This window comes from Borostomias antarcticus, assembly GCF_949987555.1.
Source record: "Borostomias antarcticus genome assembly, chromosome: 16".
Classification (NCBI taxonomy): domain Eukaryota; kingdom Metazoa; phylum Chordata; class Actinopteri; order Stomiiformes; family Stomiidae; genus Borostomias; species Borostomias antarcticus.
This window is the reverse complement of record NC_140249.1, coordinates 21,994,694-22,009,137: the sequence shown is the minus strand read 5'-3', so window position 1 is coordinate 22,009,137 and position 14,444 is coordinate 21,994,694. Positions and strand designations below refer to the sequence as shown.

General features: G+C 45.2%; 1 protein-coding gene across 1 annotated transcript; it reads right to left on the bottom strand.

Annotated features, from left to right (window-relative positions):
• calb2a (calbindin 2a) lies at positions 1 to 13,357 on the bottom strand (the record flags this gene model as incomplete). The annotated part of the gene is made up of 11 exons (XM_084450624.1): positions 1 to 117; positions 671 to 742; positions 2,351 to 2,404; positions 2,566 to 2,605; positions 2,712 to 2,767; positions 3,391 to 3,468; positions 3,644 to 3,700; positions 5,703 to 5,783; positions 6,349 to 6,423; positions 6,534 to 6,610; positions 13,270 to 13,357. 11 exons carry the CDS (start codon positions 13,355 to 13,357, stop codon positions 1 to 3), a joined length of 795 nt encoding a protein of 264 aa, XP_084306750.1.
• Between the last annotated feature and the right edge of the window lie 1,087 nt (positions 13,358 to 14,444).

Here is a 14,444-nt window from a genome sequence, read left to right as displayed (position 1 = left end):
TTACAGCATGGGCTCCTTACAGAGTACGATCTCCAGCTCAGCGCGGTACAGCTTCCCTCCATCTGACAGGGCCATGATGCTCTGCTTGTAGCCTGCCAGGCTACTGCTGTCCAGATCCTACAGGACACAACATTATCACTACTATCATTATCACAACACCATTATCACTACTATCATTATCACAACACCATTATCACTACTATCATTATCACAACACCATTATCACTACGATCATTATCACAACACCATTATCACTACTATCATTATCACAACACCATTATCACTACTATCATTATCACAACACCATTATCACTACTATCATTATCACAACACCATTATCACTACTATCATTATCACAACACCATTATCACTACTATCATTATCACAACACCATTATCACTACTATCATTATCACAACACCATTAGCACTACTATCATTATCACAACACCATTATCACTATTATCATTGTCACAACACCACTATCACTATTATCATTGTCACAACACCACTATCACTATCGTAGCACTATTATCACTATTGTGATTGTCATAACACCATTATAAATATCACAATAACAACACTTTATCAGTATTATCATTATCATATCGCACTCATTGAGAGCAGTGAGAGCACCTTTGCCATCTCACTCAGGAGCCCAAACCTCCTCACCTTCTTGTTCTTGGCGTGCAGATCGCGCAGGAGGGCGTCCAGCTCGTGCTCATCGATGTAGCCGTTCCCGTCCTGAGGTCAGAGGGATGGAGGGATGGAGAGAGGACAGATGGACAGAGAGACAGAGAGAGAGATGATAAGAGGAGGTAGAGTGTGAAGACGCGGGCTACGGTACACAATCTGCGCCGAGGTAAATTACGGGAGGAGGGGAGAGACGACACATCTCGGCTGCGTTTCAGTCAAGTACTTTTTTCAACGCTATGCATATTTCGGCCACGGCACTGTGAGCCATGTTAGTGTCTGGCTGACCGGCGCTGCACCCCGCTCTCTCTCGCTGCTCTGCCTTACCCACAATACCTCAGCAGCAGCAGCAGCTGCTCGGGACAGAGCTCCAGGGTGTAGCAGTGGATTTGTGCTGAGATAATGATGTTCGCTAGCGTAAAGTTAACGTTTGACACACATCGTGTGTTCGCGGACCGACTTTCATTTATAATTGAGAGTCTGTTCCAGGCCTCTGGCTCAGTCCCACACACGCGAGCCTCCCTCTCTCCTCCTTGCCTTTCTTCACTCTTTTCCCCAATTCACTTTCTCTTTTCCTTTCCTCTCCCCTCTTCTTCTCTCCTCCCCTAGCCTCTCCTCTTTTCTCTTCTCCTCCTTTCTCCTCTCCTCTCCCCACACACCTCATACACAACGCAAACAATGGATAACGCTCATGAACATGCTCGCACACAAACCTCACGCACACACAAACCTTACGCACTCACAAACCTTACGCACTCACAAACCTTACGCACTCACAAACCTTACGCACTCACAAACCTTACACACTCACAAACCTTACGCACTCACAAACCTTACACACTCACAAACCTTACACACTCACAAACCTTACACACTCACAAACCTTACACACTCACAAACCTTACGCACTCACAAACCTTACGCACTCGCAAACCTTACACACTCACAAACCTTACTCACACACAAACCTTACACACTCACAAACCTTACACACTCACAAACCTTACTCACACACAAACCTTACACACTCACAAACCTTACACACTCACAAACCTTACTCACACACAAACCTTACACACTCACAAACCTTACGCACTCACAAACCTTACGCACTCACAAACCTTACTCCCACACAAACCTTACACTCACAAACCTCACGCACACACAAACCTTACGCACACACAAACCTCACGCACACACAAACCTCACGCACTCACAAACCTTACGCACTCACAAACCTTACGCACTCACAAACCTTACGCACTCACAAACCTTACGCACTCACAAACCTTACTCACACACAAACCTTACACACTCACAAACCTTACGCACTCACAAACCTTACGCACTCACAAACCTTACACACTCACAAACCTTACACACTCACAAACCTTACGCACTCACAAACCTTACACACTCACAAACCTTACGCACTCACAAACCTTACGCACTCACAAACCTTACCCACTCGCAAACCTTACACACTCACAAACCTTACACACTCACAAACCTTACACACTCACAAACCTCACGCACTCACAAACCTTACACACTCACAAACCTCACGGATTCACAAACCTTACACACTCAAAAACCTTACACACTCACACGCAAAACCTCACACACTAATGACAGTCACACGGCAGAGCTGAGGTTTACCTTGTCGTAGTACTTGAAGATGGCGTTGAACTGCTCTGTGCTCAGCTTCATTCCCTGAGGGACGCGGACCACATTTTTACATCTCAACAAAGCATCGATGCGTAAAGTTGACAGCTCACCAGTACCGGATCACACCGGACCCCCCCCCCCCCCCGCCCTCCTCCCCCCGGAGGAATGCCAGGATCGGCTGCCCGAAAGGCGAAGGCTAACCTCACCTGGAATTTGAGCAGAAAGTTCTCCTGGACAGGAAGGAGCCTTGGAGAGAGCAGCAGAGGGATGAGAGCACAGTCATGACAGTGAAGAGAGACCGGTAATCAGGTGTATTGGATGTTAAAAGCATGTGGATGTGGCGCTCTGTTACCGGGCCATCTCTGAAAGACCCAGCTTCCCGTCGCCATTCAGATCAAACATCCTGAGCTAGAGAGAGAGAGAGAGAGATAGAGAGAGAGAGAGAGAGAGAAACAGGGAGATAGAGAGAGCAGGTGAGAGAGAGCTGTATCCATAATAAGTAGCCAGTCTGTCCTCGCGTGGTACCCAGAGCTAGCTTGCCTCTAGCCGGTCTCTGGCGCAGGAGGACAGATGGTGTGTCATCCGAGCCGTGTTTAGATCACGCTCCCCCTGGCCTCCAGGAGGCGGCAGATGTCCGAACATGTGGGCGCGGAACACAACCTGCCGAGGCTGACGGGGTCGCGACCGGGCTGCTATCACATCGCGTCTTTCATCTGACTTCATTCACTTCTTTACATCTACATCTACCACCTTCTGAATTGAAGCCTACAGACGAAGAACCATACGGTATATGTTTCGTTTACATTTACAGCTGTGTTACTGTTTTGTAATCTCGGTATCTTCTGACGTTTACATCAGCAGAGGGTTGAATGCATAGCACTACATACTGTAGAAGACATTGTGTACTTGCAAGTGATGTATATCATTCACACAAAATATTATCAGGATGGTCTGTACATGTACATCTGTTATATATGGTGATGGAGGGAAGGGGCTTGGAGGCTTTGGAGTTGAGTAGGAGCTTCACTCACTATAGTCTGTGTGTACTCATCCAGCTTCTGGTCATCGTAGTGTCTGTTGGCCTTCTTCAGCAGGTCTGACAAGAAGCCCTGCGGACAAAAGAACATTTCATTACACCTCAGAACCCTGTCAGAACCAGGCTAGAACCAGCTCGGAACCACCAACATGCTATACACCCTGTGATCCAATACAGGAGAGGATAAATATTGTATTGGCAGTATAGGGAGACATGCTGTACTAACTTGGACCCGGGATGCTGCTTACCTTCAGTTCGTTTGCTTCGATGTAACCGCTTCGATCTGTGTCGTACCGTCGCCATGCCTGAACCAAAACACAATAACAGTTACCAAATAGACATACTGCATATCAATAGCTCCCATAGAAGGGCCAATCAGCTTACACTAGCTCCCATAGCAGGGCCAATCAGCTTACACTAGCTCCCATAGCAGGGCCAATCATCTTACACTAGCTCCCATAGCAGGGCCAATCACCTTACACTAGCTCCTATAGCAGGGCCAATCACCTTACACTAGGTCCCATAGCAGGGCCAATCACCTTACACTAGCTCCTATAGCAGGGCCAATCACCTTACACTAGCTCCCATAGCAGGGCCAATCACCTTACACTAGCTCCCATAGACGGGCCAATCACCTTACACTAGCTCCCATAGCAGGGCCAATCATCTTACACTAGCTCCCATAGCGGAGCCAATCACCTTACACTAGCTCCCATAGCAGGGCCAATCATCTTACACTAGCTCCCATATTCATGGGTTTCAAATGTAGTCCTAGACCTTCCATGTTGGGGACCAACACAGGTGTTTCAAATGAATGAATTAGTTCTACTCTATATGATTCTATACAGTAGAGCCAACCAGATAAATTGAAACACCGGTGTTGGTCCCTAATATGGCAGGTCTAGGACTACATTTGAAACCCCTGAACCTGACAGGTGACAGCGAGTTCGTTGTAAACCACTGCTTCCGTTCACCCGTCCTGTTTTTCCCATCTCTCCCTGTGCCTCGCTACATCTGCAGAAAGGTTATTAACAAAGATAATTATAACTGTGCCCCTCTCACCCCTCCTCCCACCCCTCCACCTCGTCTCCTCCTCCCTCGCACTCCTCCCCCATCAATCCCACGCCTCCTCCATCCCTCCTTCTCCCCTCCCCCCTCAACTACTCCTCCAAACCCTCCTCCTCCCCATGTATTATCTATGAAGCTGAAAATAGGTTCCACTTGTCTTCCTGCCTCCATCTATCTAACCCTCCCTTCACCCCTTTCTTCTCTCCTTCTCTCATTCCCTCAGATAACCACTTCACTTCTTCCATCTAGTGTAGCAGCTAGTTAGCCCAGTAGTTAGTTAGTTAGGCAGTAATTCGTAAGTGAACCTGTGAATCTATCTATCTATCTATCTATCTATCCATCTATCTATCTATCTATCTATCTATCTATCTATCTATCTATCTATCTATCTATCTATCTATCTATCTATCTATCTATCTATCTATCTGTCTGTCTGTCTGTCTGTCTGTCTGTCTGTCTGATTCTCTGTCTATCTATCTATCTATCTATCTATCTATCTATCTATCTATCTATCTATCTATCTATCTATCTATCTATCTATCTACAGTATACTGTACCTCCTTTAACTTTTGTCTTCCTGTTCTTACTACCACTTCCTGTATCCAGTCAAGGAATGTATAAAGAAGGGAACATAAGAGAATCAAAAGTATGTAGTTGGCGACGGTACACGGCAGCTACCTCCATGGAATGTAACTTAGCTTGGCTCCCAGTGTAGCAGAATGGGCAGAGGACAGAATGTGAAATGATGATGCTTCCTTGTTTTGACCTTTCCTGCGTTCACCACCACCTTCCGTGCCAACCTAACCTGACCTGACGTGCGCCAGATGGTGTGAGATCAGGATGGTCTCATGAGGCTAGCGCTAACCCCCTGTTCCTGAGCTAATCGTGGGATTAGGGCTTACCCTAAGCCGCTATCAGTTTAATGTATAGAATGCATTGATGTATGATGATTTTATATATTGTTTATGATTTTAATCCGTGAATACTTTGTAACCAGGGCACCATCGCAAATGAGACCTTGGTCTTAAATGGGGTTTCCCCTGGATAAATAAAGCAATAAAATAAAATAAATAAAATAAAAAAGCCAAACTATAACCTTAACTCTCTTATGTGTGTATGTATGACGCTGGTCCTGCTTAACTTCCTGTTTAACCTCCCGAACTCACCACTGCCACTTCCTGTATTCACCACCAATTTCTGTTGCACTTCCTGTATTCCCGATCCACTTCCTGAACTTACCGCCATGAACTCGGTGCTGGAGCCGACATACTGTCTGAAGCACAGCAGGAAGTTCTCCTCCGTGGGCAGGATCTGGGCCAGCTGGGAAGGTGGCACAGAGAGGCAGGGAAGAAGGAAGATGAGAGGGAGAGACAAGAGAGGGAAGGAGGAGAGGAGAGGGAGAGACAGAGAGGGAAGGAGGAAGAGGAGAGGGATAGACAGAGAGGGAAGGAGGAGAGGAGAGGGAGAGACAGAGAGGGAAGGAGGAGAGGAGAGGGAGAGACAGAGAGGGAAGGAGGAGAGGAGAGGGAGAGACAGAGAGGGAAGGAGGAGAGGAGAGGGAGAGGCAGAGAGGGAAGGAGGAGACGAGAGGGAGAGACAGAGAGGGAAGGAGGAGAGGAGAGGGAGAGGCAGAGAGGGAAGGAGGAGAGGAGAGGGAGAGACAGAGGGAAGGAGGAGAGGAGAGGGAGAGACAGAGAGGGAAGGAGGAGAGGAGAGGGAGAGGTAGAGAGGGAAGGAGGAGAGGAGAGGGAGAGATAGAGAGGGAAGGAGGAGAGATGTAGATGGAGGGGGTTGAGATTAAAAGGGCTCAAAACTGACATGAGATTTCCGTCGTGACTGGAGACCACATCTACACATCTGGGGGTATTGAAGGCTTCAGACTCACCTCTGACATCTCAATTTTGCCATCTCTATTCATGTCAAACTTCTGCATGAACTCTTTCATCTTCTCTCTGAAGTCCTATAACCCACAAACACACACATTCAGCTTTGTAGTATATATTTAGGTGTGGGCTCAGTGTTGTACTGTATCCAATATCCAGTGTTGTGGTGACAATAGTCTGGACTCACCACTCCAGATCCTCTACGTGCGATCTCCAGCTCCCTGAAGAAGTTCTCCAGCTCCTTCCCCTCGATGTAGCCATTACCTGGAAGACACAGACCATTACTGACCAGACCAGACCAGGGTTCAACCAAACCATATCCACATATTCATCCTTTCACTCCAACATTTACTCCTTGCCTCATAGGTCAGATCTACATGTTAAGATTTGTCAACATGTTAGATGGTTCCCACGCCACTATGCACACACTCAGTATTCGTGAATGTGAAAGTAGGCTACATTATTGCAATAAAAAGAACCTAAACAAGTCATCTGATCTATGTTGTGAAATATAACAACCCTAACTAATGGTTACTGTACCCTAACCTTGATACAAGAATCCTTACATTTAGAAAAAGCATCAAAATAGCTACCAATCACCTCAAGCTCTGAACTGATTTGGAGGACAAGCCCCAGAGCAGAATAGACTATACATTTACTGAGGCACTTTCGCTGTTCCTGTATTTGTAAAATGTCAGACCGTTTCCAGCTAAATGAAAGTACGGTTCATTGTCCCCACCCAGTGACAGCCGAAGGGGAAGGGGGACTTTAAGATAGCCGGTGTCACATCGTCAGTCAGTGAGTGAGTCGGTCCCCCGTACCAGAATCCACCACCAAATGGACGCCTTTTCGCTACATTAGTAGCGAAAGTACATTTTGATTTTTACATTAAAAACTATGCGAGGTATCTCAGTATAGTCTCAGACAAGTTTAATCAGGAAACCATGTACTTTCTACATCTGCAGCTGCTCTACAGATAATAGGGGGTGATTTTAACTAGGCTACTTAACACTGCATTAGACAGGTCATCCAAGGGTCAGCCTACTAACTTAATCTGCTAAAGTTATCAATGAGTTCATCGCTCAGAATGGGGTTTCGGATATTTGGAGATTTAAATATAAGAACAAAAAAGTATTTTCCTTCTTCCCCAATGTCCATCACACATGCATAGACTACTTTCTTTTAGATAATAGATTGCTGGGTAATATTAGTTCTGGCTCATATCACAGTATCAGACCATGGCGCCATTACATTACATTAGCCTACCACGGCGCCATTACTCTCACAGTTGAAGACTTACTGTAACCCCCTCCTCCTAGCTGACCAACAATTTATAAATCGTATCACTTCTCAAATTCAGTTATTTCATGACACTAATGCCTCCCCAGATATCTCCCTCTTAACCCTTCAGTTCAAACAACTTTATTAGTCCCACTGGGGCAATTGATTTGGAGCAGCTTGTTGCACAGGACAGGAACATAAAAACATCACACGGTACACAATCAACAACAAGTACTGTACCCTACTAACAACAACAACAACAAGTAGATCTCTGAAGATCATTAATCATCTTGATCATCGTAAAAAAAAAAAAGTAAAAAATAATAATAATAATAATAATATAACAATTCATCCATCGATAGCACCTACAGAGAGTTTAACAGTCTGACCGCAGAAGGGATAAAGGACTTGCTATAGCGGTTTGTTCTACAAGCAGGCGAGGCGTAGCGGCGCCCTGATGGCAGCAGGGACAATTCACTCGCCAAGATGTGACCTGGAGACACTAGGATACTTTCTGCCTTCCGGAGGACTAGTTGGTTACAGAAGGAATTTAGGTCTCTTTGTTTCACTCCAATTATCTTGGAGCAGATTTTTACAATGCCGTTCAGGCTATTTCTGTCTTTGACTGTCAGGCTCTGAAACCAGCAGATGAAAGAGAAACTTCTGAGACTTGTCATAGAAATTGTAATTTCACTACTTCCCTCAACCTTTCACATAGCTGTGCTAACCTCATTTGTCTGCTCTAGAATAACCATTCTTTGTTCCATTGTCTCTGCAAGATTTACCGCCCTTTCTCATATCACGTGTCTCAACTCTTGACCATTGTTGATAATGTCTGCCATTTAATATGACGTGTACAGATGGGTTAGCCAATCACATCCCTGGAAGTGTCATACCTGTGTATTGCTTGAATATAAGGCCGAGACCAGACTGCGGCACTTCTGCTGGATACCACTCACATGCGTTATCCTGAAGTCCTTGCGCTCGTATGTTTTCTCAATAAGTCAGACTTAACCTCTTTGAGCGAACCTTGGCAAATCTTTTACTTTAGATCAGATTCAATTCCATTACAGACTCTCGATAAAGGATTGGTAGAAACGACACAGGATAACAGGTTTGACAGAGAAGGAGTTGAGTTTGCGGAGAAGATGGATTCTCTGTTGCCCCCGTCTCACTATAGCCTCAGTGTTCACATCAAATTTCAGATGATCATCAAAGATGGTACTTGTATTTGTATGATGGAACAATTTCAACATTTCCATTGTGTATGGTGCTCTCTGTAACAACATCTCTGTTCTGTCTAAAATCAATGACAAGTTCCTTGGTTTTAGATACATTTAAGTCTAAGAAATTGTTATCACACCAAGAGATAAAATCAGTGAGAGCACTGCCATGATCAAATTCTGTTCCACGGAGAAGAGACAACAACGCAGTGTCATCAGAAAACTTCACTAAATAGCTGCCCTCAGCCCTCCTGGGAGCTCCTGCAGCTATCAGTATACAAGATAAAAAGAAGGGGTGAAAGAACGCCCCCTTGAGGCGAACCCGTGGAAATACATGGAGTCTGAAATATCACCATTTACAGAGACCTTCTGCTCTCTGGCAGTTAGAAAGTCCAACATCCATATGACGAGTTGGTGGGGCAAGTTAAAATCACATAGCAGCCTATCCATGAACATGTGTGGTTGCATTGTGTTGAATGCTGAGGAAAAGTCTGCAAACAGTAGCCTAGCATGGGCTTGTGGCTGTTCTAAGTGTTTGTACAATTTGTATAACATGAATAATTTAGCATAATCTACTCCTCTTCCTGCCTGATAAGCAAATTGCAGCGGGTCAAGCCTTCCATCAGTGAATGTCAGGACCATTCTTTTAATTATTTTCTTAAATATCTTCATTATAAGTGATCTAAGTGCAACAGGCCTGAAATCGTTTAGTTGCCTGGGTTTGCTTATCGTAGGCACATGTGTCACTGTGGAAGCTTTCCAGATAGTGGGGATTTGGTTATAGTTAAGTGACATCTGGAAAATGTGGCAGCAGACACAGCTAAGTTGATCCGCACAATAACGCAGTGTCCGTCCACAGATAAGGTCTGGACCAGGGGCCTTCCTGATGTTTACTGGTTTCAGATGGTCCCTGACCCATTCTCCCCTGATCACCAGGTCACTGTCAGAGTCAGCAGACAGAGACTCTCTAAGAAGAGAGATATTAGCAGAGAAGTCATGCTTTTCAAAGCGGGAATAAAGAGACACTTGGGAGATACTTAAAGGCCTATCTTCGTGAGCAAATAATTGAATATTCCTCCAGGGAACAGAAAGCGAGTGTTTCCAAACTTAATGACATCTCTCGGTCCATCGTAAATATTGATTGCCATCACACCTCCTCCCCCTCTCCAGCACTCTTTAAAGAGAGACTACGTCTGCAGACAGAATATGACCTGCTTACCTCAGACAAAGCCGCATACTTAATTACTAAAGCTCGGTATAACATCAGAGTCAGGTGATAAGACAAACAAGTCATTAACCCAACAAGCTCGTCAAGCTCAGTCATCTCATCTTATCCCCAAGATTTGTAGTAAGTACGGACCACATAGAAATCAAAAACACCTAGTTACTATAGCCACCTACATAACTCTGAATGTGTTAACTTCTCAAGGCTTGACCTTTTCCTTGATAAACTGACTTTCCCCTCTGTTCTGAGGTAGTCTTCTTCTGTGGTGGTGGCGACGCTTTGAAGCTTCAACCCAGCATTTGTTAAAATAGACCCTTTTGCTTAGGTAAGTGAAGTTTCATGTTTATTTATATGAGCGCCTCTCCTAACTAGGCCGACACCGATTTATTTTGACGGCAAAGTGAATGGACCGGCAAAGGACTGTTGTCTGGCATGAGCGAGCGGAATGCGACAAGGTCTACATTTCAACCAGACATTCCAGTGAAACCAGGTAGTCAAAATAACTTACCTGATATAAAATGGGCACCACAAACGTGGGCATTTCTGATTATGTCCTAAGTCCAGTCCGTACGCTTCATAATGGCGATTTCTTCTTCCTCTGCTACTATTTCAAGAATGCGCGCATACCTGTGCTGACTAGGCTGTAAAAGCGTCTATAATTAACCGTTACATAACTTCTACAACATCCAGTGACAAAATATATCAAGGTACCTTGGTATGTCCACACCAAGGATTTAACTCACAATCTTCACGGTGATAGGCAACGCACTATCCACTCGGCCACTGCTGACCTGGGTAATCTGTGGAGTCTTTTTGTTTTGATGTTCTGGGACCACTGCCTCTTGTGGTAGCAATATAGAACTGCAGGTCAACAACTCGCCGGAAGTTGAGGCGACAAATAGGATTCCCTCTTCATGGTGTGTCGTCTTACAGCCAACACACAAAAATAAATATTTAACTCATTGGAGAGGAGTATAACATTATTTATTTGGAATGGCAAACCACACAGGATTAACAAGAGTGCCTTTCAGAGATCTAAAAAAACCTGCTGGCCTGGCCCTTCCTAATTTTATGTATTATTATTGCACATATTAAGATGATGCTACACTGGATTGGAGGGAACCTACCTGATACATGTGAGGCATGGGTGAGATTGGAATATGCCTGTAGTCAATTTAATCTAGGTAATAGGTCTGTAATACCCCCTGTAATACCCCACCCCCTGAACGGCACCATATATAAGAGAGGGGCAGCGTCATCTTGATGGACGTTTGAGACATGGCCGTTGGGAATAGGCCTATATAGCTAACGTTAGCTGAACATGGCTGAGAGAAGTTATAGTCCGTGAGGAAAGACACCACGGTCTTCGGCTAAAAAAGAGTCAGACAAAAGAAGATCACGTACACTAATCAATACTGGGCTGGCTTTTACTATCTGTAGAGAGTTTGTAGCTACTTTGGGCATCAAAAGCGACTCGGAGCTCGCCTTTCTTCTCCTCGACGCATAAGTAGTTAAATTCAGGTTCATAAGCAACGTTAGCCAGCCCTAGTCCCCTAAAATGTTAGCTACCATGTATTTCTGTATTATACATATATATATTCATATATCAATATATGGAGTGAAAACGCCCACTTGTTTATATCTGATACGCTGCACCACTGCCCCATCTAGTGGGCGAAAAAAGAAAAGAGAAATCGAACTGAGCACCTTTAAGATTGTGTTGCATGTATGTTGGATATAATTGAAAATCAATTTAGAAAAAAAATGTTAAAGACATGACCAGACCTACACTGGATACAGACCAGACTAGGACTAACTATACCGTGTGTGTGTGTGTGTGTGTGTGTGTGTGTGTGTGTGTGTGTGTGTGTGTGTGTGTGTGTGTGTGTGTGTGTGATTGAGTGAGTGAGTGTGCGTGTGCGTGCGTGCGTGTGTGCATGCGTGCGTGCGTGCGTGCGCGTGTGTGTGCTTGGCTGCGTGTGTCCAGGGGAGGATGTGTATATCAGCCTCTATGGAGCGTCTACGGACGTGAACGTCAGGCTGGAGCGGAGCTCGGTCCTGGTGGAGCTCATGGTGTGTGTGTGCGTGTGTGTGTGCTCATGGTGTGTGTGTGCGTGTGTGTGTGCTCATGGTATAGCACACACAGACCTCTGGGGTGGATGAATACCAACAACTAGAGCTTTCAGCATCAATGGCCTCCCTGAAGCCTTGGGTTTCAACTGACATTTACATAATATATATACATAAACATACTCCACACACACACACACACACACACACGCACACACACACACACACACACACACTGAGGGCTACTGCGTGGAAAGCTGGACTAAACACAGACTCTGGAACTACTGAAACATAATACTCTGCAGTCAAATGTTATGATGCCGGATATTTGATTGTCAAAGCAGGTGCAGGATGTAAATTACTTAGAAAGCTGACTTGAGGCACCTGGATGAGGGAGTGCCACCCACAGAAATGGGTCTCGCCCATCCTTGTGACAGAGTCAAGGTCGACCTGGTCAACTGGGTGCTGGCTGGCTGGTGCTCCAGTCCTGAGAGACAGCAGTCAGTCCTATAGCAATGACTGTCCAACCTATAGAATTGCTGTCTTTTTGTTTGTTTGCCGATTGTGTCAAACTGTTTTTGTGTCACTTGTAAAAAAAAAAATGTGAGAGAAATCTGGCCAGGACAGTCACCACAGGAAATGCAGACAGACTGATGACGTGCTGACATTGAGTGCGACAGTTTTGATCTGAAAAACATAGTCTCATATTATGCAGGCTCAGAAAAAGCCTATTCTTCTAACTAAGATCACGTTGAAATGTTGAGCATTAGGAAACCCCATTCCAAACAACTCTGCTTGAAGAATTGGTTAAAAAATTGTGTCCCTCTGTCCCATTGTAATCCTCTGCATCCTCTCAGCATTTGAGTGACAATGACATATTGATGATTATGATTAATATTATTACAAGGCAACTATTATTATTATTATTATTATTATTATTATTATTATCTTTTTATGTATTTATTTTTTCCTGATGCACAGGATATATCAACCGATTTTCCCTAACGATTCACTAAAGGAGTTACGTGAACAACATAACACAGCATATAGGCTAACATAACAGAAAACGATTAAAATAAAAATAAAAATAATGGGATGAATAAAATCAAAGTATCGTTATCTACCGTCTGTGTCGAAATGTTTCCAGATGTCGAGGAACTGCGCGGCCGTGACCTCGGCCAGGTGCAGGTAGGGCTGCGGCTTGTTCGCCATGGTGTCAGATGAGTTCTCCTGAGCAGTAAAAATCCAGTTCCAACTTTGACACTGTCCAGCCAGATCAGATCCAAACTGTACCCTGCCACGCGGTACCGGGCGCTTTTAAACCACAGCAGAGCCTGCAGTACCGGCAGGCACGTGAGGGAGGCGCAGTGACACCAAAGATATTCTAGCTTCCTACGGTGCGCGCAGGACAGGCAGAGATCTATAATCGGAGGCAGGACCTCCGTTGAGAGGTGTTACTGTACGTCGAGGTGAACCGACCAAGTGTCCTGTCGGTCTCTTAAGCTTCGAACAAATCGACACAACTCTAACTGCGTGTGTGTGTCCTGTGTGTGTGTGTGTGTGTGCGTGTGTGTGTGTGTGTGTGTGTGTGTGTGTGTGTGTGTGTGTGTGTGTGTGTGTGTGTCGTGTGTGCGTGCGTGCGTGTGCGGACAGGCAGGCAGGTCCTGGGTCAGTGCCAGCGGACCTCTCCTCTCAGAAGAGCTGTCTCAGTCCTCTGCAGCTCTTTTTACAGCAGGATCAATATTTTGACCTCAGGTCAGCTTCCACCTCAGGGACAAATAGATCATTACAGTGAAGAGCTGTCACCTCTACCTGCCTCTCTCCCTCTCCTCCATTTCCTCCCCACCCCTGCATTTCTCCTCCCCCCCTCTCTCCTCCCCTCCCTGTCCCCTCTCCACTCATGCCCTCCTCTCTCCACATCTCCATTACTCCTCCCATCCCCCCTCTACCCATCCTCTGATGACTCTTTTAAAACACAGCTAAGGACTCATCTTTTCAGACTGGCCTTTGTCTAGCCTCTCGTGTTTTTTTGTCCTTTTTTTCTTTCTTTTTATGTTTTTGTTAAGTGTTTTTTATCAGTTTTTAATTATTTGATGATTTGTGAAGCACTGTGACCTCTGTCCTGTGAAAGGTGCTATAGAAATAACATTTACTTACTTCCGTCCATCTCTCCTCTCTTTCTACTATCTCCTCTGTCCTCACAGCCATCTCTTATCTCCTCTCTCCTCTCCATCTCTCTCTAGTTCTCGGTGGGTGCCGTATAGACTGACCCAGTGGAGTTGGAGATCTATTTCTGCCT